At 40.3% G+C, this 24627-nt stretch overlaps 1 protein-coding gene and 6 non-coding genes across 11 annotated transcripts in view; 6 read left to right on the top strand and 1 right to left on the bottom strand.

Annotated features, from left to right (window-relative positions):
* Window positions 1–14014, bottom strand: part of LOC106611539 (LIM and calponin homology domains-containing protein 1) — a 169101-nt gene extending 155087 nt beyond the window's left edge. For all 5 annotated transcript variants that reach the window (XM_045723843.2, XM_082955846.1, XM_045723847.2 and 2 more), the window contains exon 1: window positions 13733–14014. In XM_045723843.2, the coding sequence (XP_045579799.2) occupies window positions 13733–13834 (102 nt within the window). In that variant the 5' untranslated portion in view covers window positions 13835–14014. The remainder of the gene's footprint in view (window positions 1–13732) is intronic.
* Window positions 14015–19613: 5599 nt separating this feature from the next.
* Window positions 19614–19685, top strand: trnac-gca (transfer RNA cysteine (anticodon GCA)). Its single transcript has one exon. It is a non-coding gene; the product is annotated as a tRNA-Cys (tRNA).
* Window positions 19686–19989: 304 nt separating this feature from the next.
* Window positions 19990–20061, top strand: trnac-aca (transfer RNA cysteine (anticodon ACA)). Its single transcript has one exon. It is a non-coding gene; the product is annotated as a tRNA-Cys (tRNA).
* A 305-nt stretch (window positions 20062–20366) lies between these two features.
* Window positions 20367–20438, top strand: trnac-gca (transfer RNA cysteine (anticodon GCA)). Its single transcript has one exon. It is a non-coding gene; the product is annotated as a tRNA-Cys (tRNA).
* Window positions 20439–22482: 2044 nt separating this feature from the next.
* trnac-gca (transfer RNA cysteine (anticodon GCA)) lies at window positions 22483–22554 on the top strand. The gene has a single exon. It is a non-coding gene; the product is annotated as a tRNA-Cys (tRNA).
* Window positions 22555–23237: 683 nt separating this feature from the next.
* trnac-gca (transfer RNA cysteine (anticodon GCA)) lies at window positions 23238–23309 on the top strand. Its single transcript has one exon. It is a non-coding gene; the product is annotated as a tRNA-Cys (tRNA).
* A 606-nt stretch (window positions 23310–23915) lies between these two features.
* Window positions 23916–23987, top strand: trnac-gca (transfer RNA cysteine (anticodon GCA)). The gene has a single exon. It is a non-coding gene; the product is annotated as a tRNA-Cys (tRNA).
* The last annotated feature ends 640 nt before the right edge of the window (window positions 23988–24627 follow it).

Below are 24627 nucleotides of genomic sequence, written 5' to 3'. Positions count from 1 at the left end.
GACCCAAGTTAAACAATTTAACTTCTCTAGGGCCAGTGGGACGATTTCGTCCCACCTACGTAACAGCCAGTGAAATCCCGTGGCGCGTTATTCAAATACCTTAGAAATGCTATTACTTCAATTTCTCAAACATATGACTATTTTACACCATTTTAATTAAAGACAAGACTCTCGTTAATCTAACCACACTGTCCGATTTCAAAAAGGCTTTACAACGAAAGCAAAACATTAGATTATGTCAGCAGAGTACCCAGCCAGAAATAATCAGACACCCATTTTTCAAGCTAGCATATAATGTCACAAAAACCCAGAAGACAGCTAAATGCAGCACTAACCTTTGATGATCTTCATCAGATGACAACCCTAGGACATTATGTTATACAATACATGCATGTTTTGTTCAATCAAGTTCATATTTATATCAAAAAACAGCTATTTACATTAGCATGTGACATTCAGAACTAGCATACCCCCCGCAAACTTCCGGTGAATTTACTAAAAATTTACTAAATTACTCACGATAAACGTTCACAAAAAACATAACAATTATTTTAAGAATTATAGATACAGAACTCCTCTATGCACTCGATATGTCCGATTTTAAAATAGCTTTTCGGTGAAAGCACATTTTGCAATATTCTAAGTAGATAGCCCGGCATCACAGGGCTAGCTATTTAGACACCCAGCAAGTTTAGCACTCACCAAAGTCAGATTTACTATAAGAAAAATGTTATTACCTTTGCTGTTCTTCGTCAGAATGCACTCCCAGGACTTCTACTTCAATAACAAATGTTGGTTTGGTCCCAAATAATCCATTGTTATATCCAAATAGCGGCGTTTTGTTTGTGCGTTCAAGACACTATCCGAAAGGGTAAATAAGGGTGACGAGCATGGCGCATTTCGTGACCAAAAAATTCTAAATATTCCATTACCGTACTTCGAAGCATGTCAACCGCTGTTTAAAATCAATTTTTATGCAATTTTTCTCGTAAAAAAGCGATAATATTCCGACCCGGGAATCTGCATTTAGGTAAACAGACGAAAGAAAATAAAGCACGGGGTCGACTCGTGCACGCGCCTAAGCCCATTGTCCTCTGATCGGCCACTTGCCAAAAGCGCAAATGTGTTTCAGCCTGGGGCTGCCTCGATATCATTCAGCTTTTTCCCAGGCTCTGAGAGCCTGTGGGAGCCGTAGGAAGTGTCACGTTACAGCAAAGATCCTCAGTCTTCAATAAACAGAGACAAGAAGAACAAGATCTTGTCAGAGAGGGCACTTCCTGTAAGAAATCATCTCAGGTTTTTGCCTGCCATATGAGTTCTGTTATACTCACAGACACCATTCAAACAGTTTTAGAAACTTTAGGGTGTTTTCTATCCAAAGCCAATAATTATATGCATATTCTAGTTACTGGGCAGGAGTAGTAACCAGATTAAATCGGGTACGTTTTTTATCCGGCCGTGTCAATACTGCCCCCTACCCCCAACAGGTTAAAGGCAATGCTACCAAATACTAATTGAGTGTATGTAAACTTCTGACCCACTGGGAATGTGATGAAATAAATAAAAGCTGAAATAAATCATTCTCTCTACTATTATTCTGACATTTCAGATTCTTAAAATAAAGTGGTGATCCTAACTGACTTAAGACGGGGAATTTTTACCAGGATTAAATGTCAGGAACTGTGAAAAACTGAGTTTAAATGTATTTGGCTAAGGTGAATGTAAACTTCCAATTTCAACTGTAAGTAGTACTTTAAAGTATTTTTTACTTAAGTACTTTACACCACTGCCAGCCCTGCAACTACCCTCATTCACTTTACAGAGGCAGATGTCGGAGACACTGATATCACTTAGCTAGCACTTAGTGCAGCTAGGCTAATCTACAGAACTATGTTGGATAGTGGCCTGTTTAAGCAACATTCCCAGGTTGGGAAACTCTTTGAAAATATTGATGTATACTCACAATGGGGTTAATCTTTCCACCACAAAAAGAAACGTCTGTTGCTAAAATATAGTATGGCACATATTTTGGGGTAAAACCAAGGCAGTGACACTGAACATTTTGCACTGGTTACCCAGACCAAAAGAGAATTTACACTGAAAGGGCTTTTTACTCCAAGGTGTCTCGCGGTCTGTAGTGTTTTTTTCATGGAAATATTATAACCGTTGTTATTTCATAGTGAAAAATCACTGGGCTGACATGGCGTCTGTCAGAGTCGAAGGGCAGTGGTGACCCGGCACATGACAGTCAGCTGAGGGATGATTGTGTCACTTTCCAGAGCTGGTGACAGGGGGCATTATTGCCAGGCACAACTGACTGTTGGAGAGTATGTGTATGTATGTGTGTGCGAATGAGGTGGGGGGATTCAGGAGCTTAGGAATGTCGGGGTGGGTGGGTATTGAATCGTGTGTGTGCTATAAACAATAGAAACCACCCCAGCACTGTTATGAAAGGAACCATTCATAGCGGGCGGTCATTTCTGCTCCTCTAGACCAATTTGGGTATCTCACCCTTGCAGAATTTCTACCAAAAGAACAGTTCCCCCCCCCAGTACAACTGAGTTGGGTTGAGCCTAAAAAGCTCATTTCAATGAAATGGGTCCTTGGATCTCTAATGGTGAGGGGGGGGGGGGGGGGGGGGAGAAACAGTGGTGTGACAAGACGGAAATATATGTTGTGAATCAAGGACTCATTGATAGAAGTGTCTAAGATGATAAGAGAAATAACAATTACACTAGGAGTTGAACTTGAAGTTAGGCATGCAAGAAGCCTGTTGAGATAATGCTGCCTGAACTTTAGCCTCTAATGCTAACAAGACCATTTGTTGGAGTTGCACTGGAACCAGTCCTTCTGTAGAAATGGATGTGTGTATATCAATATCCTATCACAGTGAACGCTCTGTGTCGAAGAGCAACAGTGAAGGGCACACCTAATTTCCCATTCAAATGTCAACCAAACTCCATAGGAAAATAGATAGGGCTTCTCTAATTGGAGTATACAGTAAGTGTGAGTGAATATGTGTTCTGTGCAGGTTACTTCAGTGTGTGTGTGTGTGTGTGTGTGTGTCTTTGCCCCACTGCAGACAGAGACACGCTGTCAGGTTCCAGGGCCTCCCTTGACAGTCCAGAAAGAGTCCAGCTCCCACGAGCCTTAGCTCAGTAAACTAGGAGGCCATCTCAGTCTTTTTAATGCCCCAATTAAAATCATACACGCTACTGAGAGATTGCGCCACGTTATCACTCTATCCATCCTTCCATCTTCCCATCTGTTTGACTATACCCATTCTCTCTGTCTGTCTGTCTGTCTGTCTGTCTGTCTGTCCGTCCGTCCGTCCGTCCGTCCGTCCGTCCGTCTGTCTCCCGATATAAAGACAACAATTGACCATTTAGAACTACTGTACGCTGATGATGACCCTAAACTGTTGAATAGGAAGTAAATACAGTGACGGCTGATTCAGTTTTTTAGGATTCCTTGTCCTCTGCTCAGCAACTTGTATGCGCCTCAACACTAACTTGATTTGTGCCTTTGTTTTTGTACCCAGAGAAGGAGGCAGGTCACTTTGCTTTGATGAAAAGCCTATTCTGGGAACAAACCTATAAGGACTCCTGCTGTTGAATAGGAGGAAGAACAACCCCCCATTGTTCAAAACAAAGTCCACAATTATTGTTCTGCTTGATAGAAGAATTTCAAGTCTTACAGGAAACTAGACTTTCCTTCCTGGTTGAAAAATGTCAAGAAAGTTGGCTGGGATGGTGGTACCATTTAAATCTGTGGCTCAATTTGTGACAATAGCACAATGATTTATGACAATGTAAAATATATTGACGTCCCAATACCATTGCACTGGATTTATGAACTGATATACCAAACAAAAATTGATGCATCAAGCCATTCTTTTAAATGTAAACTATTATATAAAATTATCGCCACAAAAAGAATACTCAATATATTGGGCATTGAACAGTCATCCCTATGCAGACTCTGCTACAAGTAAACAAAATCAATAGATAATGTCTTTTGGTACTGTCCTTCAGTGGCTTGCTTTTAGAGTCAGGTCCAGGAATGGTTGTTAAGTCACAATGTCTGTGTTCAAATGGATCTAAAAACAGTACTGATAGATCTGAAAAAAATATATATAATAAAATTAATGGGAAATATGATTATACTCTTAGGTAAAGTATATATTTTTAGGGCAATCTCGGTAGAAATTGTACAGATAGAGAGGTTCAAGACCCACGTAAGACATCACAGTAAAATATAAGGATGTATTGCAAAATAAAGGATGTATTGCACCAAATAACCAAGATGGCGTCGCAGTCGGACGTGTATTTGTCTTGTCCTGTGTAAATAGTAAATAGTCTGTTTCTTAGTTTTTTTCCATATATACTTTATTCTCACTTTCCATCTACTTACTAAATACAGTTTCCTGCAACCCGCCTCACCCAGTGTGGTACGGATCTGCTATTTTTATACGTTATAACTGGAACCTCCATCAGAGGCTAGCCAGCTAACTAGCTACTAGCTATTAGTCATTATTAGTCACTGCTAGCAGTCTTCACTTTTAGCTCGGACACTAGCCAGCTTTAGTTCGGTCAATACCTGCCAGTCTGCACAGCGCGATATCAACCCAGAGCATATCGGACTGCTTTTCTGTACCACATCACCAGATTCCTGCCGCTCTGGATCATTACACCGGATCATCGCAGCTAGCTAGCTGCAACCAAGTGGCTATTGTTGGCTAACGCCTCTGTCCCGAAGCAAGCACCAGTTAGCCATGAGCTAGCCTCGAGCTAGGCCCATCTCCCGGCTAGCCGATGAAGAATACCAGCTAATTTCTGGTCTACAACACCTTTTTTGCCAATTGTCCTGGACCCTTTACTTTCGAAACGGAGCTCGCCGATCCATCACGACTGGTCTGTCGACGTAATCGTCCGATGTGGTTTCAACAGGCTTTTCCGCTGCGATGTCGCCGAAGACCCATCTGCTATCCCTGGCCCGCTAACTTCTGAACGCCGTATCTCCCGCTCGCCTAGCATAGTAGCGACTACCGAACGGCTCCCTGACTCACCTATTGCTGCTCATTGGACCCTATGATCACTCGGCTACACAGCTGATGCCTGCTGGATTGTTCACTAACAAAGTACCTCATTGTGTTGATCTGTCGGCCCCAGCCTTGAACTCAGGTCCTGTGTGTACCTAACTGACCCTCTCTGCCCATTCATTGCCATTTACCCGTTGTTGTCTTAGCTCTCCTGATCAACACCTGTGATTGCTTTATGTCTCGCTCTAATGTCAATATGCCTTGTCTACTGCTGTTTCGGTTAGTTCTTATTGTTTTATTTCACTGTAGAGCCCCCAGTCCCACTCAACATGCCTTAGATAGCTCTTTTGTCCCACCCCCCACACATGCGGAGACCTCACCAGGCTTAATTAGTGCCTCCAGAGATACAACTTCTCTCATCGTCACTCAATGCCTAGGTTTACCTCCACTGTACTCACATCCTACCATACCCTTGTCTGTACATTATGCCCTGAATTCTACCACGCCCAGAAATCTGCTCCTTTTATTCTCTGTTCCCAACGCACTAGACGACCAGTTATTATAGCCTTTAGCCGTACCCTTATCCTACTCCTCCTCTGGTGAAGTAGAGGTGAACCCAGGCCCTGTAGCCCCCAGTACTACACCTATTCCCCAGACGCTCTCATTTGTTGACTTCTGTAAAAGCCTTGGTTTCATGCATGTTAACATCAGAAGCCTCCTCCCTAAGTTCGTCTTATTCACTGCTTTAGCACACTCCGCCAACCCTGATGTCCTAGCCATGTCTGAATCCTGGCTTAGGAAGACCAGCAAAAATTCTGAAATATCGTCCCCAACTATAACATTTTCTGTCAAGATAGAACTGCAAAAGGGGGCGGAGTTGCAATCTACTGCAGAGATAGCCTGCAGAGTTCTGTCATACTATCCAGGTCTGTGCCCAAACAGTTCGAGCTTCTACTTTTAAAAATCCACCTTTCCAGAAAGAAGTCTCTCACTGTTGCCACTTGTTATCGACCCCCCTCAGCCCCCAGCTGTGCCCTGGACTCCATATGAGAATTGATTGCCCCCCATCTATCTTCAGAGTTCGTACTGCGGGGTGACCTAAACTGAGATATGCTTAACACCCAGGCTGTCCTACAATCTAAGATAGATGCCCTCAATCTTACAGAAATTATCAAGGAACCTACCAGGTACAACCCTAAATCCGTAAACATGGGCACCCTCATAGATAGCATCCTGGCCAACTTGCCCTCTAAATACACATCTGCTGTCTTCAACCAGGATCTCAGCAATCACTGCCTCATTGCCTGTGTCCATAATGGGTCTGCAGTCAAACGACCACCCCTCATCACTGTCAAACGCTCCTTAAAACACTTCAGCGAGCAGGCCTTTTTAATCGACCTGGCCCGGGTATCCTGGAAGGATATTGACCTCATCCCGTCAGTAGAGGATGCCTGGTTGTTCTTTAAAAGTGCTTTCCTCACAATCTTAAATAAACATGCCCCATTCAAAAAATGTTGAACTAAGAACAGATATAGTCCTTGGTTCACTCCAGACTTGACTACCCTTAACCAGCACAAAAACATCCTGTGGCGTAACGCCCTAGCATCGAAAAGCCCCCGCGATATGCAACTTTTCCTGGAAGTCAGGAACCAATATACACAGTCAGTTTGAAAACGCTAGCCTTTGCTTTCCTAACAGAAATTAATTAATTCCAAAAGGTTTTGGGACACTGTAAAGTCCATGGAGAATAAGAGCACCTCCTCCCAGCTGCCCACTGCACTGAGGCTAGGAAACACTGTCACCACCGATAAATAATTCTACGATAATCGAGAATTTCAATAAGCATTTTTCTACGGCTGGCCATGCTACCCCTACCCCAGCCAACAGCTCCGCACCCCCCGCAGGAACTTGCCCAAGCCCCCCCTCCACTTCTCCTTCCCCCAAATCCAGATAGCTCATGTTCTGAAAGAACTGCAAAATCTGGACCCCTACAAATCAACTGGGCTAGACAATCTGGACCCTCTCGTTCTAAATGTATCCGCAGAAATTGTTGCAAACCCTATTACTAGCCTGTTCAACCTCTCTTTCGTATCATTTTACATTTAAATTTTAGTCATTTAGAAGACACTCTTATCCAGAGTGACTTACAGTAGTGAATGCATACATTTCATACATGTTTTCCCTTACTGGTCCCCCGTGGGAATCGAACCCACAACCTTGGTGTTGCAAACACCATGCTCTACCAACTGAGCCACACAGTATCATCTGAGATCCCTAAACATCCCCCTCTTCAAAGGAGGAGACACTCTAGACCCAAACTGTTACAGACCTATATCTATCCTGCCCTGCCTTTCTAAAGTCTTCGAAAGCCAAGTTAACAAACAGATCACAGACCATTTCAAATCCCACTGTACCTTCTCCACTATGCAATCTGGTTTCCGAGCTGGTCATGGGTGCACCTCAGCCATGCTCAAGGTCCTAAACGATATCATAACCACAATCAAAAAAAGATAGTACTGTGCAGCCATCTTTATCAACCTGGCCAAGGCTTTCGACTCTGTCAATCTCCACATTGTTATCGGCAGACTCAACAGCCTTGGTTTCTCAAATGACTGCCTCGCCTGGTTCACCAACTACTTCTCAGATAGAGTTCAGTGTGTCAAATCGGAGGGCCTGTTGTCCAGACCTCTGGCAGTCTCATGAGGGTGCAAAAGGGTTCAATTCTTGGGCTGACTCTTTTCTCTGTATTTATCATTGATGTCGCTCTTGCTGCTGGTGATTCTCTGATCTACCTCTACGCAGACGACATCATTCTGTATTCATCTGAACCTTCTTTGGATGGCAGACTCAACAGCCTTGGTTTCTCAAATGACGGCAACCTTGGTTTCTCAAACAAACCTCCAAATGAGTTTCAATGCCATACAACACTCCTTCTGTGGCCTCTAACTGCTCTTAAATGCTAGTAAAACCAAATGCATGCTCTTCAACTGATTGCTGCCCGCACCCGCCCGCCCGACTAGCATCACTACTCTGGACGGTTCTGACTTAGAATATGTGGACAACTACAAATATCTACAATTGAGTTCGGAAGTTTACATACACCTCAGCCAAACACATCTAAACTCAGTTTTTCACAATTCTTGACATTTAATCCTAGTAAAATTCCCTGTCTTAGGTCAGTTAGGATCACCACTAGAGAGAATTATTTATTTCAGCTTTTATTTATTTCATCACATTCCCAGTGGGTCAGAAGTTTACATACACTCAATTAGTATTTGGTAGCATTGCCTTTCAATTGTTTAACTTGGGTCAAATGTTCCGGGTAGCCTTCCACAAGCTTCCCACAATAAGTTGGGTGAATTTTGGCCCATTCCTCCTGACACAGCTGGTGTAACTGAGTCAGATTTGTAGGCCTCCTTGCTCGCACACACTTTCAGTTCTGCCCACAAATTGTCTACAGGATTAAGGTCAGGACTTTGTGATGGCCACTCCAATACCTTGACTTTGTTGTCCTTAAGTCATTTTGACACAACTTTGGAAGTATGCTTGGGGTCATTGTCCATTTGGAAGACTCATTTGTGACCAAGCTTTAACTTCCTGACTGATGTCTTGAGATGTTGCTTCAATATATCCACATAATTGTCCTCCTTCATGATGCCATCTATTTTGTGAAGTGCACCAGTCCCTCCTGCAGCAAAGCACCCCCACAACATGACGCTGCCACCCCCGTTCTTCACGGTTGGGATGGTGTTCTTCAGCTTGCAAGCCTCCCCCTTTTCCCTCCAAACATAACGATGGTCAATATGGCCAAACAGTTCTATTTTTGTTTCATCAGACCAGATGACATTTCTCCAAAAAGTATGATCTATGTCCCCATGTGCAGTTGCAAATCGTAGTCTGGCTTTTTTATGGCGGTTATGGAGCAGTGGCTTCTTCCTTGCTGAGCGGCCTTTCAGGTTATGTCGATATAGGACTCGTTTTACTGTGGATATAGATACTTTTGTACCTGATTCCTCCAGCATCTTCACAAGGTCCTTTGCTGTTGTTCTGGGATTGATTTGCACTTTTCGAACCAAAGTACGTTCATCTCTAGGAGACAGAACGCGTCTCCTTCCTGAGCGGTGTGATGGCTGCGTGGTCCCATGGTATTTATACTTGCGTACTATTGTTTGTACAGATGAACGTGGTACCTTCAGGCGTTTGGAAATGAACCGTCTGGATAAACCAGACTTGTGGAGGTCTACCATTTTTTTCTGAGGTCTTGGCTGATTACTTTAGATTTTCCCATAATGTCAAGCAAAGAGGCACTGAGTTTGACGGTAGGACTTGAAATACATCCACAGGTACACCTCCAATTGACTCAAATTATGTCAATCAGCCGATCAGAAGCTTCTAAAGACATGACATCATTTTCTGGAATTTTCCAAGCTGTTTAAAGGCACAGTCAACTGAGTTTATGTAAACTTCTGACCCACTGGAACTGTGATACAGTGAATTATAAGTGAAATAATCTGTCTGTAAACAATTGTTGGAAAAATGACTTGTGTCATGCACAAAGTAGATGTCCTAACCGACTTGCCAAAACTATAGTTTGTTAACAAGAAGTTTGTGAAGTGGTTGAAAAACGAGTTTTAATGACTTTTAACTTCCAACTTCAGCTGTAGGTGTCTGGTCAGACTGTAAACTCTCCTTCCAGACTCACATTAAGCATCTCAAATCCAAAATGAAATATAGAATTCCTATTTCGCAACAAAGGATCCTTCACTCATGCTGCCAAACATACCCTCGTAAAACTGACTGTCCTACCAATCCTTGACTTAGGCGATTTAGGTCATTTACAAAATAGCCTCCAACGCTCTACTCAGCAAATTGGATGTAGTCTATCACAGTGCCATCCGTTTTGTCACCAAAGCCCCATATACTACCCACCACTGTGACCTGTATGCTCTCATTGGCTGGCCCTCGCTACATATTCGTTGCGAAACCCACTGGCTCCAGGTCATCTATAAGTCTTTCCTAGGGTTAGCCCCGCCTTATCTCAGCTCACTGGTCACCGTAGCAACACCCACCCGTAGCACGCGCTCCAGCAGGTATATTGCACTGGTCATCTCCAAAGCCAACACCTCCTTTGGCCGCCTTTCCTTCCAGTTCTCTGCTGCCAATAACTGTAACGAATTGCAAAAATCACTGAAGCTGGAGACTTATCTCCCTCACTGACTTTAAGCATCAGCTGTCAAAGCAGCTTACTGATCACTGCACCTGTACACAGCCCATCTGTAAATAGCCCACCCAACTACCTCATCCCCATATTGTTATTTTTTGTTGTTGTTGCTCTTTTGCACCCCAGTATCTCTACTTGCAAATTATCATCTGCACATCGATCACTCCAGTGTTAATGCTAAATTGTAATTATTTTGCCACTATTTATTGCCTTACCTCCCTAATCTTACTACATTTGCACACACTGTACATAGATTTTTCTATTGTGTTTTTGTCTGTACGTTTGTTTATCCCATGTGTAACTCTGTGTTGTTGTTTTTGTCGCACTGCTTTCCTTTATCTTGGCCAGGTCGCAGTTGTGAATGAGAACTTGTTCTCAACTGGCCTACCTGGTTAAATAAAGGTGAATTAATAAAAAATAAAAAGAAACAGGAAATAGTCAAATGGTAGTGTACTGGGAAAGATGGGATGGAATTAAGACTAGGGCCTAATTTATTTATTTCAATTGACAGATTTTCCATGTTGCATTTATGACAAAGCAAAAACAGGTTTTTAGAAATTTTAGCAAATTTAATAAATATAAAAAACTGAAATATCACATTTACATATGTTTTCAGACCCTTTACTCAGTACTTTGTTGAAACACCATTGGCAGCGATTACAGCCACGAGTCTTCTTGGGTATGACGCTACAAGCTCGGCACACCTGTATTTAGGGAGTTTCTCCCATTATTCTCTGTAGATCCTCTTAAGCTCGGTCAGGTTGGATGGAGAGCGTCGCTGCCCAGCTATTTTCAGGTCTCTCCAGAGATGTTCGATCAGGCTCTGGCTGGCCCACTCAAGGAAATTCATAGACTTGTCCTGAAGGCACTCCTGTGTTGTCTTGGCTGTGTGCTTTGGCTCATTGTCCTGTTGGAAGGTGAACATTCATCCCAGTCTGAGGTCCAGATCTCTCTGAAACAGTTTTCATTAAGGATCTCTCTGTACTTTGCTCCATTCATCTTTCCCCTCGATCCTGACTAGTATGTCAGTCCCTGCTGCTGGAAAACATCCCCACAGCATGATGCTGCCACCATCATGCTTTACCTTAGAGATGGTGCCAGGTTTCTCCAAACGTGACGCTTGGCATTCAAGCCAAAGAGCTCAATCTTGGTTTCATCAGACCAAAGAATCTTGTTTGTCAAGGACCAGACAATCTTGTTTCTCATGGTCTTTAAGGTCCCTTAAAGTGCCAAGCGGGCTGTCATGTCCCTTTTACTAGAGAGGGGCTTCCGTCTGGCCACTCTACCATAAAGGCCTGATTGGTGGAGTGCTGCAGAGGAACTCTGGAGCTCTGTCAGAGTGACCATCGGGTTCTTGGTCACCTCCCTGACCAAGGCCCTTCTTCCCTGATTGCTCAGTTTGGCTGGGTGCCCAGCTCTAGGAAGAGTTTTGGTGGTTCCAAACTTCTTCCATTTAAGAATGACAGAAGCCACTGTCTTCTTGGGGACCTTCAATGCTGCAGAATTTTTTTGGTACCCTTCCTCAGATCTGTGCCTCGACACAATCCTGTCTCGGAGCTCTACGGACAATTCCTTCGACCTCATGACTTGGTTTTTGCTCTGAAATGCACTGTCAACTGTGGGACCTTATATAGACAGGTGTGTGCCTTTACAAATCATGTCCTATCAATTAAATTTACCACAGGTGGACTCCAATCAAGTTGTAGAAATATATAAAGGATGATCAGTGGAAACAGGATGCACCTGAGCTCAATTTTGAATCTCATAGCAAAGTGTCTGAATACTTACGTAAATAAGGTATTTCTGTTTTTCTAAAAACCTGTTTTCGCTTTGTCATTTTGGGGTATCGTGTGTAGATTGATGAGGAAAAAAATAGAATTTAATAAATTGTAGAATAAGCTTGTAACGAATGAAATGTGGAAAAGGGGAAGGGGTCTGGATACTTTCCGAATGCACTGTATGTCTGTCTGGAGCTCAGAGTAACCTAAATGCCATCATTACCAGTGTCTCTGACAAGGTGCTGACAAATAAGTAACTGTAGTCAATTTAAATTACAATACATTGCATATTTTACAGGTGTAAATACTGTATCTAATGCAGTTCATCTAAGTTAATCTATTTATCAAGACAAAACGTAAAATTGGGTAGGCTTCAATCAGAGTGCTAACACTTTACATTAAGGCATGCTTAAAAGGATAAGTATGTTATAACTATAGGCCTGTTCATTAGCATATTAGTTTAGATCAAGTTTATACATCTGTAGTAAACAGTTATATAACATTGGTTGGAATTGTGTGCCTGCAAGTATACCGTAATGTAAAGTGTTACTCTGAGAGCTAACCCAAGGCCTAACACTCAGCTACACAAACATGGCTAAGAAATATAACTCGTGGCTGAGAAATGAAAAAGAAAAATGAAACCTTCTTCATTCACCTGATATCAGTACGTTTGGCTTTTGTTTGCTTCCTTCAGAAACCAATGACCTGCATTAACTCTCAAGCCCCTCAAGGGAACCCAGTGACAGACAGCAGGTGTGTGTGGGTAATGAGAGCAGTCCCCTTGTGGAGACAGAGAACAACAACAACCTACCCAACTGTTGTTTATGCCCTCCTCTCATTCAACTGTGTGGCCCATTATCAGTCAAATGAGACAGGGCCAGTCATTTCGGCTTTAAAGTAGGTTAACATACAATTTGGCCCCTCTAGGGTATAGTGACTGTAATGATAATGGTGCCATGAAGTAAGCTAAAATCAATACATTTGCAATGTAAATCTTCTGATGAAGTAAATGTCTGTTGAAAATAAGCTCATATGAAGGTGAAAGCAATTGATTTATTACAAAAGATTGGCAGTAGGCCTAGTCCTCTCCTATGAGACAAGGTGATATGATGTGTGTGTGTGTGTGTGTGTGTGTGTGTGTGTGTGTGTGTGTGTGTGTGTGTGTGTGTGTAAGAGAGAGAGAGAGAGAGAGAGAGGGTGGGGGGGGGGGGGGGGGATACAGTAAGTGTCCAGTATATAAACTAATGCCTAAAGTATTTAACATAGGCGTAGTTTACCAAGCTTTGTTCACATCACAACAACCAAAAACTGTGTTGAATCGAACAATGACACACCATAATGCGGCCAGTGAATGCCATGATTTAAATTCTCACCGAACAAAAAACAGTTTGTACGATTATTGTCCGCCAAGCTCGCAATGACCCAAAAATCCATTCCACATGATGCATTCATTGTTTTCGACCAAACACTCCACAGCAGAGGCTACTGTTCGATGGCAAGTGGGATGACGAATTTGCGTCACTTTTTCAACAGGTGACTAGGCAATAAACCCGGTTAGCCTGGTTTGCCGTGCCTTTGTGAAATGATAGTATGATAACGGGAAGAGACTTTTAGCCAAAATTACAAGTCTCTAAATTGTATTCTGCAATGCAGTAATGTAACCGTAAGAGTTTGATAAGGACAGTGACTCACCTCAATCCATTTCTGCGCTTCTAGAAACGCGGGCTCAGAGGCCGATTCGGAGAGGAGATGTCGCTGGTGTGGTTGTCCTATATCTGCAGCGGGACTTGCCATTTGCAAAGCTGCTCAGTGTTAAAATATATGAACAAAAAAGCTTGAATTAAATTGGAAATCCCCAGGCTTCAGCCTCAGCACCTGACCGTGAAAACCAGATAATGCCGTTTTTTTTGTCTTGACTTGCTGTTTAGGTAGCCTCCCTCTCCTTCAGTGCTCCTTCGGTTGTATGCTGCAAACCCGCGGCAATGCACTTGCAGCTACCAATGATTTATGTATATACACTAGATAACTAATGGGGGCGCTAGGTTGAAGTCACCGTGCCTCCATCTTGGCACTTCCATACTGTTGTAAAAAAAAGACTGTATTTTGCAAGCTATAGAAATGCATTTATTAATGTCTACATCTGTTTTTGTTACGTTTATTCTATACAGACATCTTAATGCATAATTGTTTATTATTTTATGTGAGTTAAACATGAAAATAAACACCTCTTCCCAAACAGAAGGCTGAAAAAATTTGGCATGGACACAGCTTCTACCCCCCCAAGCCATAAGACTGCTGTTAATTAAATAGTTAAATAACCAATAGCTATCTAGACCCTTTGACAACTCTTTTGACTCTCATCACATACACTGCTGCTGCAGTTTACTATCTATCCTGTTGCCTGTTTACTTTATCCCTACCTACATGTACATATCTACCTCAAATACATAGTACCTCTGCATATCGACTCGGTACTGGTACCCTGTGTATATAGCCAAGTTATCTTTACTCATTGTGTATTTATTCCTCATGTTATTACTTTTCTATTATTTCAACAAAACATTTATTTTTTTATTTAACTAGGCAAGTCAGTTAAGAACAAATTCTTATTCACAATGACGGCTTTCCCTTGTTGGGAAGGGCCCGTAAGTAAGCATTTCACTTTTAGTCTGCACCTGTTGCACTGCCTTCACTACTCCAGCACCATTTCAACTTCAACGTTTCAACATCATCTAATCACCTATGCTTTGTCTAATACAGTGACGACTAAAAGATACCAAAAACGATTTAGTCCATTCAACGTAAAATAAATATGATGTGGCTGTCCATGGTACTGATTTCTCTGTGTGTGTGTGTGTGTGTTGTGTGTGCGTGCAAGTAGAAAAAACATGTTGACTCACCCTACTTGCAAAGAGACATGCCAATGCCATCCTCCTCTTTCATGTTGCCTAAACGGTCTATGACTGTTGTACAGTACACGCTTTTAGTTTTTGTTGTCTTAGGCTACCTGGCTAAAATGCTTGAACGCTAGCCTAACTTCCTTTCATTTTCAACAATGTGCCAGGCCAGCTAGTTAACATTAACCTACTACATCTAACTACATGTTGAACTTCCATCCTCTCAGGCCAGGGGCACAATGTATGAATTTTTGGTTGGATCAGAATCGCTGTTATAATCATTGGCCAGTACAGAGAATTAAGTAAAACCACAAGTCTAAATCCCTATCTCCATCCATGATTAATTTAGGAAATTGCAAGCTAGCCACCGGAGGACAACGACAAAATGAGATGCAACAATATTATTTTTTTCTGTCAATGACATTTGGCTTCTGATGTGATGTGATTGGTGTGAAGCCAAATCCAAACTGGCTTCCCTTGACAATTTCTTTTGGAGTGCTAGGACCATTCACAGCTGAGCTCACTCAGTTTAGCTCAACGCTGATTAGTTATTATTTTATATATTTTTTCATCATGGGAGGTCAAATGCTCACTGGCTTCCCTTGCATTCAATGCAATGTAAAACTATTTTTTGACAAGACAGCATCAGATAGATGGGCTACACATACTGAGACACAGGGGTGCTGTTTCATTCGTTTTGATGCTTTCTCCGGCGAGATACATTCAGCCTTTTATTTATGAAATACAGAGCAATGAAAGATAACTTATTTTGTATGTTTGTTTCTTGGTCAATTTTTTTGGGAAGCCTGGCTTCCCTTAGCATCCATGAATTCACGACACAGGGAACGAATCAACTTACTCAAACCACAATATGAATCGTACCAGTAGCTATGTTTCCATTAACTTGTCCAGTGATTTTTTTGTTGTCAACATTTAAAAAGTTGCATAGAAATTAGACACGACAATTGCCTGCAACGATACATTTCCATTGAACTGTCTTGTTTAGATAAAAACAGCTGGATGTAATGGCATTACACCTTTAAAAAAAACACCCCCTGGGCACAAATGTAAAAAAGTTGATTATAATGTATATTTTCGTTAGTTTATCATACTACCATCATCAAAATGTCATGAATTGTAACCACTTTTAAATAGGGGGATGAGATTGATGCACCCCCTTCAAAATGTGTCTGTTTAAGATAGAGATAGGCCTATCGGTATGGGACGCATCTTAATCCACTGCATCTGCCAATGTTGGCCTTCCGCATGTGGGGTGGAAAGTGGCAGAGTTACAGAGCTGTTTGTCAGACCACGAGACATCCCGAAAATCAGTCTTCTCACGAAAACATCTGAAGTGTCCTGTGTTCGAATGGTTTGGCCTACAAATTAATATGACCCCACGATGTTCTCGTCTGAAGGTAACCTGGTACCTGTAAAAACTATTTATGAAGTAGTTTGGTGCCAAAAAAAGGGGGTTAAATACAGTGCACACCATTTTTTCTTCTTTTCACTCTATACTCCAATGTTGGATTTGAAATCAAATATTGACTGACTATGAGGTTAAACTGCAGACTGTTAGCTTTAATTTAAGGGTATTTTCATCCATATCGGGTGCACTGTTTAGATATTGCAGCACTTTTTATACATAGTCCCCCCATTTTAGGTGAGCAAAAGTATTTGGAAAAATTAACATGTGTATTCAAGTACTAAAAGCTTAAGTATTTGGTCCCATATTCATAACATGCAATGACCACATCAAGTTACAGCCGCACAAATATCATACACCCCCCAAAAATGCTGACCTCGCATGTTATTGTAATTGTGAGATGTTAGCATGTCTTGGGGGTATGATATTTGTGCATCTGTAACTTTCTCACTAATCACTATTCACGATTAATTCAGGATTATCCGTAATCATGGTAGCATCCATGATTAGAAGTGTATAGAAACATATTCTATGTCATAGTCGTGTTTGTAGGTGGCAGGGAAGTCAGGCGCAGGAGAAACCAACTTGGTTAAACTGGAGTATTTTAATTAACAAAAAACAAACTCCAAAACCAAAGTACACAAATAACATGGGTAAAAATAACCCATCGCACACCGATACAAAATACACGTGTACATAATTCACAAACAATCACCGACAAGGGCATGAGGGAAAATAGAGAGTTAAATTCACAACATGTAATGAATAGGATTGGAACCGGGTGTGTAGGAAGACAAGACCAAACCAATGGGAAATGAAAAACTGATCAATGATGGCTAGAAGACCGGTGACGTCGACCGCCGAGCACCACCCGAGCAAGGAGGGGCATCGACTTCGGCAGAAGTCGTGACATTCTATTCTTATTTACTATAAAACTGACTCCAAAATGACACAATGCAATATTTACTATTAATTTCTACTGGGAATTAAATAATCGAAAACACAAGCAAAGCAAACAGCAAATGCATCCAACAAATTTGTAGAGTCACAAGGTTATTAACTTTTTACTACTTTCATACACATAAGTGAATTTGTCCCAATACTTTTGCTACCCTAAAATGGGAGGACTATGTACAAAAAGTGTTGTAATTTCTAAACGGTTCACCCAATATGGATGAAAATACCCTCAATTTAAAGCTGACTGTCTACCCTTTAACATCTTTGTCCTTGCTTGATTTCAAATCTTTTGGAGTATAGAGCCAAAATAATTGTAGAAAATTAATTGACATAATAATTATGGAGGGCACTGTACATGTCGAAGAGCTCTCGTATATCTCCTAAATATAGAAAACTATTCAAAATTGTATTCTTTATGATTTCTTTTTTGACTGTTTTGCCATTTATGAATGTATTATTCAGTGCGTTTCTATGGGCTATAGTAGTAAAGACCAAATTCAATATTTTATCATATCATTTTTACATACAATACATTTTTTATACCTACAGAGGTCCTAAAATTCTAAATCAAATAGCTAAATGAGATATGGTATGACCATCTTAAAACAATTCCATGTGTTAGCTTAGTATATGTAGCCTCAGAAGCATCTGCATTCAACAAATGTTGTATGGTTATCCTTAGACATATTCTCCAAATTTATACACAGGGAATTGTTGATATATTGTCCCCATAAAATGTTATATTACATTTTTCCCCCCCCCCAAAATTAGCAAAATAGGCTTTTTACTAGTTTTTTTTCTAATTTTACAGATTTAAAAGGATTTATCCACAATTGGCTATGTGTAAGTCCGTTCCTGGAGTGTCTTAACAAAATGAAACCAAAATACTTGGCTTCATCCAATGTCCAGAACACTTTTATTTCGTGATATGCAAATATGTACATAGATGAACTAATTTACCTACTTTACAATATTTCAGAAACAGTGTAATACAGAAAAGTATTATGTTTGTGTCCACATTCAACTGGTAAAAGTTGATTGTGATATGATTAATGGGAAAAATATCTTATTACGGTGTGGTGTTGGGCCATAACCAATTAATTACAAATTAGGTATGCATTTTCTAGTTGAATCACAAATTCTCATTAGATTCTGCTAATGTAACCAAAAGATTCAGTGAATAAGGATTAAAAAGATAGCCACGCCCACATCATTGACAAACACACCATATTACACACCATATTATTCAACTAATATTACTTAGGGTAGTCAAGGTATTTTATACTCAATAGTTTGTCAATAGAAGGAATTGGCATATTGGCAAAATGGCAAGAAAACCTATTTTCAAGCCGTCTACTGGCCTCTTGTGGAACAATACTGAACACCAGGATGCTTGAAAAGTCACTTTAGACTTTCTCTGTCATAACTCAAATCCTAGTGCACCCTTTTGCACTCCAGGTTCAAATCCTGGAGACTGCCTGAAGTAATGTGCTTTATAAGTGTATCTTGAGAGAGAGTGTTCCTTATTAGGTGCTGTTACTCTTAATCTAAAATGTCTCTTATTAGATGGTAATTCTCTCCAGTTCCTGACAGATGGGGTACAGCTCAGTGGTAGAGGATTTGACTACAAATCAAGAGGTCCCAGATTCATAGTCCTGGTGCTCACTTGAAATTAAATACTTTATAAGTGTGATTTGAGAGAGGGCGTGTTCTTTATTAGGTGCTGTTACTCTTTTAAAATGATGTTACTATATCTAAAATCTCCATATTTAAATGTTTTTTCTCTCAGTTGAACAGTTCCTAAAAGAGGTGGAAGTGCAATAGACTTCACATCAAGAGGTCTCAGGATCAAATCCTATTGTCAACTTGAAATCAAATATTTTATGGGTACGCTTTGAAAGAGAGAGTGTTCTTTATTAGGTTATGGAGATCGCCCTCTGAAATGTCCCTTATTAGACAATTTGTCAGGATCAAATCCTGGTTCCCCCTTGAATCATGTACTTTCTATGTGTATCTTGAGAGATGTGAGTGCTCCTTTTTTGGTTATGTTACTCAATCTAAAATGTCCCTCATTAGATGTTTTTTCTCTCTGTCAGACAGTTCCTAACAGAGGTGGAATTGCAATAGTCTTAGGTTCAAGAGGTCTCAGGTTCAAATCCTATAGTCAACATGAAATCAAATACTTTATGGGTATGTTTTCAAAGAGAGAGTGTTATGTATTAGGTTATGTAGATCTCCAGCTAAAATGTACCTTATTCGAGAATTTTTCCGCCTTTAGATAGTTTCTAGCAGAGGGGGTATAGCTCAGTGGTAGAGCATTTGACTGCAGATCAAGAGGTCCCAGGTTCAAATCCTGGTGCCCCCTTAAAATCATGTGCTTTTTAAGAGTATAATTGGGGTTAGAGTACACCTTTTAAAATTATGTTACTCAATCTAAAATGTCCCTAATTAGATGGTTTTTCTCTCAGTTGAACCGTTCCTAAAAGAGGTGGAAGTGCAATAGACTTCAGATCATGAGGTCTCAGGATCAAATCCTATTGTCAACTTGAAATCAAATACTTTTTGGGTATGTTTTCAAAGAGAGAGCGTTATGTATTAGGTTATGAAGATCTCCATCTAAAATGTACCGTATTAGAGAACATTTCTGCCTTTAGATGGTTGTTAGCAGTGGGGGTATAGCTCAGTGGTAGAGCATTTGACTACAGACCAAGAGGTCCCAGGTTCAAATTCTGGTGACCCCTCAAAATCAAGTGCTTTCTAAGAGTATAATTAGGGTAGCGAGTACACCTTTTTAAATTATGTTAGTCAATCTAAAATGTCCCTAATTAAATGTTTTTTCTCTCAGTTGAACCGTTCCTAAAAGAGGTGGAAGTGCAATAGACTTCAGATCATGAGGTCTCAGGATCAAATCCTATTGTCAACTTGAAATCAAATACTTTTTGGGTATGTTTTCAAAGAGAGAGCGTTATGTATTAGGTTATGAAGATCTCCATCTAAAATGTACCGTATTAGAGAACATTTCTGCCTTTAGATGGTTGTTAGCAGTGGTGGTATAGCTCAGTGGTAGAGCATTTGACTGCAGATCAAGAGGTCCCAGGTTCAAATCCTGGTGCCCCCTTAAAATCAAGTGCTTTCTAAGAGTATAATTAGGGTTAGAGTACACTTTTTAAAATTATGTTACTCAATCTAAAATATCCCTAATTAGATGGTTTTTCTCTCAGTTGAACCGTTCCTAAAAGAGGTGGAAGTGCAATAGACTTCAGGTCATGAGGTCTCAGGATCAAATCCTATTGTCAACTTGAAATCAAATATTTTATGGGTACGCTTTGAAAGAGAGAGTGTTCTTTATTAGGTTAAGTAGATCGCCCTCTGAAATGTCCCTTATTAGACAATTTGTCAGGATCAAATCCTGGTTCCCCCTTGAATCATGTACTTTCTATGTGTATCTTGAGAGAGGGAGTGCTCCTTTTTTGGTTATGTTACTCAATCTAAAATGTCCCTCATTAGATGTTTTTTCTCTCTGTCAGACAGTTCCTAACAGAGGTGGAATTGCAATAGTCTTAGGATCAAGAGGTCTCAGGTTCAAATCCTATAGTCAACATGAAATCAAATACTTTATGGGTATGTTGTCAAAGAGAGAGTGTTATGTATTAGGTTATGTAGATCTCCAGCTAAAATGTACCTTATTCGAGAATTTTTCCACCTTTAGATAGTTTCTAGCAGAGGGGGTACAGCTCAGTGGTAGAGCATTTGACTGCAGATCAAGAAGTCCCAGGTTCAAATCCTGGTGCCCCCTTAAAATCAAGTGCTTTCTAAGAGTATAATTTGGGTTAGAGTACACCTTTTAAAATTATGTTACTCAATCTAAAATGTCCCTAATTAGATGGTTTTTCTCTCAGTTGAACCGTTCCTAAAAGAGGTGGAAGTGCAATAGACTTCAGATCAAGAGGTCTCAGGATCAAATCCTATTGTCAACTTGAAATCAAATATTTTATGGGTACGCTTTGAAAGAGAGAGTGTTCTTTATTAGGTTATGTAGATCGCCCTCTGAAATGTCCCTTATTAGACAATTTCTCAGGATCAAATCCTGGTTCCCTCTTGAATCATGTACTTTCTATGTGTATCTTGAGAGAGGGAGTGCTCCTTTTTTGGTTATGTTACTCAATCTAAAATGTCCCTCATGAGATGTTTTTTCTCTCTGTCAGACAGTTCCTAACAGAGGTGGAATTGCAATAGTCTTAGGATCAATAGGTCTCAGGTTCAAATCCTATAGTCAACATGAAATCAAATACTTTATGGGTATGTTTTCAAAGAGAGAGTGTTATGTATTAGGTTATGTACCCACTGGATATTATAGGTGAATGCACCAATTTGTAATTCGCTCTGGATAAGAGCATCTGCTAAATGACTAAAATGTAAATGTAAATGTAGATCTCCAGCTAAAATGTACCTTATTCGAGAAGTTTTCCGCATTTAGATAGTTTCTAGCAGAGGGGGTATAGCTCAGCATTTGACTGCAGATCAAGAGGTCCCAGGTTCAAATCCTGGTGCCCCCTTAAAATCAAGTGCTTTCTAAGAGTATAATTAGGGTTAGAGTACACTTTTTAAAATTATGTTACTCAATCTAAAATGTCCCTAATTAGATGGTTTTTCTCTCAGTTGAACCGTTCCTAAAAGAGGTGGAAGTGCAATAGACTTCACATTGTGAGGTCTCAGGATCAAATCCTATTGTCAACTTGAAATCCAATATTTTATGGGTACGCTTTGAAAGAGAGAGTGTTCTTTATTAGGTTATGTAGATCGCCCTCTGAAATGTCCCTTATTAGACAATTTGTCAGGATCAAATCCTGGTTCCCCCTTGAATCATGTACTTTCTATGTGTATCTTGAGAGAGGGAGTGCTCCTTTTTTGGTTATGTTACTCAATCTAAAATGTCCCTCATTAGATGGTTTTTCTCTCTGTCAGACAGTTCCTAACAGAGATGGAATTGCAATAGTCTTAGGTTCAAGAGGTCTCAGGTTCAAATCCTATAGTCAACATGAAATCAAATACTTTATGGGTATGTTTTCAAAGAGAGAGTGTTATGTATTAGGTTATGTAGATCTCCAGCTATAATGTACCTTATTCGAGAAGTTTTCCGCCTTTAGATAGTTTCTAGCAGAGGGGGTATAGCTCAGTGGTAGAGCATTTGACTGCAGATCAAGAGGTCCCAGGTTCAAATCCTGGTGCCCCCTTAAAATCAAGTGCTTTCTAAGAGTATAATTAGGTTTAGAGTACACTTTTTAAAATTATGTTACTCAATCTAAAATGTCCCTAATTAGATGGTTTTTCTCTCAGTTGAACCGTTCCTAAAAGAGGTGGAAGTGCAATAGACTTCAGATCAAGAGGTCTCAGGATCAAATCCTATTCTCTACTTGAAATCAAATATTTTATGGGAACGCTTTGAAAGAGAGAATGTTCTTTATTAGGTTAAGTAGATCCTATTGTCAACTTGAAATCAAATATTTTATGGGTACGCTTTGAAAGAGAGAGTGTTCTTTATTAGGTTCTGTAGATCGCCCTCTGAAATGTCCCTTATTAGACAATTTCTCAGGATCAAATCCTGGTTCCCCCTTGAATCATGTACTTTCCATGTGTATCTTGAGAGAGGGAGTGCTCCTTTTTTGGTTATGTTACTCAATCTAAAATGTCCCTCATGAGATGTTTTTTCTCTCTGTCAGACAGTTCCTAACAGAGGTGGAATTGCAATAGTCTTAGGATCAAGAGGTCTCAGGTTCAAATCCTATAGTCAACATGAAATCAAATACTTTATGGGTATGTTTTCAAAGAGAGAGTGTTATGTATTAGGTTATGTAGATCTCCAGCTAAAATGTACCTTATTCGAGAATTTTTCCGCCTTTAGATAGTTTCTAGCAGAGGGGGTATAGCTCAGTGGTAGAGCATTTGACTGCAGATCAAGAGGTCCCAGGTTCAAATCCTGGTGCCCCCTTAAAATCAAGTGCTTTCTAAGAGTATAATTAGGGTTAGAGTACACCTTTTAAAATTATGTTACTCAATCTAAAATGTCCCTAATTAGATGGTTTTTCTCTCAGTTGAACCGTTCCTAAAAGAGGTGGAAGTGCAATAGACTTCAGATCATGAGGTCTCAGGATCAAATCCTATTGTCAACTTGAAATCAAATATTTTATGGGTACGCTTTGAAAGAGAGAGTGTTCTTTATTAGGTTATGTAGATCGCCCTCTGAAATGTCCCTTATTAGACAATTTGTCAGGATCAAATCCTGGTTCCCCCTTGAATCATGTACTTTCTATGTGTATCTTGAGAGAGGGAGTGCTCCTTTTTTGGTTATGTTACTCAATCTAAAATGTCCCTCATTAGATGGTTTTTCTCTCTGTCAGACAGTTCCTAACAGAGATGGAATTGCAATAGTCTTAGGTTCAAGAGGTCTCAGGTTCAAATCCTATAGTCAACATGAAATCAAATACTTTATGGGTATGTTGTCAAAGAGAGAGTGTTATGTATTAGGTTATGTAGATCTCCAGCTAAAATGTACCTTATTCGAGAAGTTTTCCGCCTTTAGATAGTTTCTAGCAGAGGGGGTATAGCTCAGTGGTAGAGCATTTGACTGCAGATCAAGAGGTCCCAGGTTCAAATCCTGGTGCCCCCTTAAAATCAAGTGCTTTCTAAGAGTATAATTAGGGTTAGAGTACACTTTTTAAAATTATGTTACTCAATCTAAAATGTCCCTAATTAGATGGTTTTTCTCTCAGTTGAACCGTTCCTAAAAGAGGTGGAAGTGCAATAGACTTCAGATCAAGAGGTCTCAGGATCAAATCCTATTGTCTACTTGAAATCAAATATTTTATGGGAACGCTTTGAAAGAGAGAATGTTCTTTATTAGGTTAAGTAGATCCTATTGTCAACTTGAAATCAAATATTTGATGGGTACGCTTTGAAAGAGAGAGTGTTCTTTATTAGGTTCTGTAGATCGCCCTCTGAAATGTCCCTTATTAGACAATTTCTCAGGATCAAATCCTGGTTCCCCCTTGAATCATGTACTTTCCATGTGTATCTTGAGAGAGGGAGTGCTCCTTTTTTGGTTATGTTACTCAATCTAAAATGTCCCTCATGAGATGTTTTTTCTCTCTGTCAGACAGTTCCTAACAGAGGTGGAATTGCAATAGTCTTAGGATCAAGAGGTCTCAGGTTCAAATCCTATAGTCAACATGAAATCAAATACTTTATGGGTATGTTTTCAAAGAGAGAGTGTTATGTATTAGGTTATGTAGATCTCCAGCTAAAATGTA

Source organism: Salmo salar, chromosome 09, assembly GCF_965601325.2.
Source record: "Salmo salar chromosome 09, fSalSal1, whole genome shotgun sequence".
NCBI classification, from domain to species: Eukaryota; Metazoa; Chordata; class Actinopteri; order Salmoniformes; family Salmonidae; genus Salmo; species Salmo salar.
The sequence above is the reverse complement of the archived record's forward strand: the minus strand, read 5'-3'. Positions and strand labels throughout refer to the sequence as shown.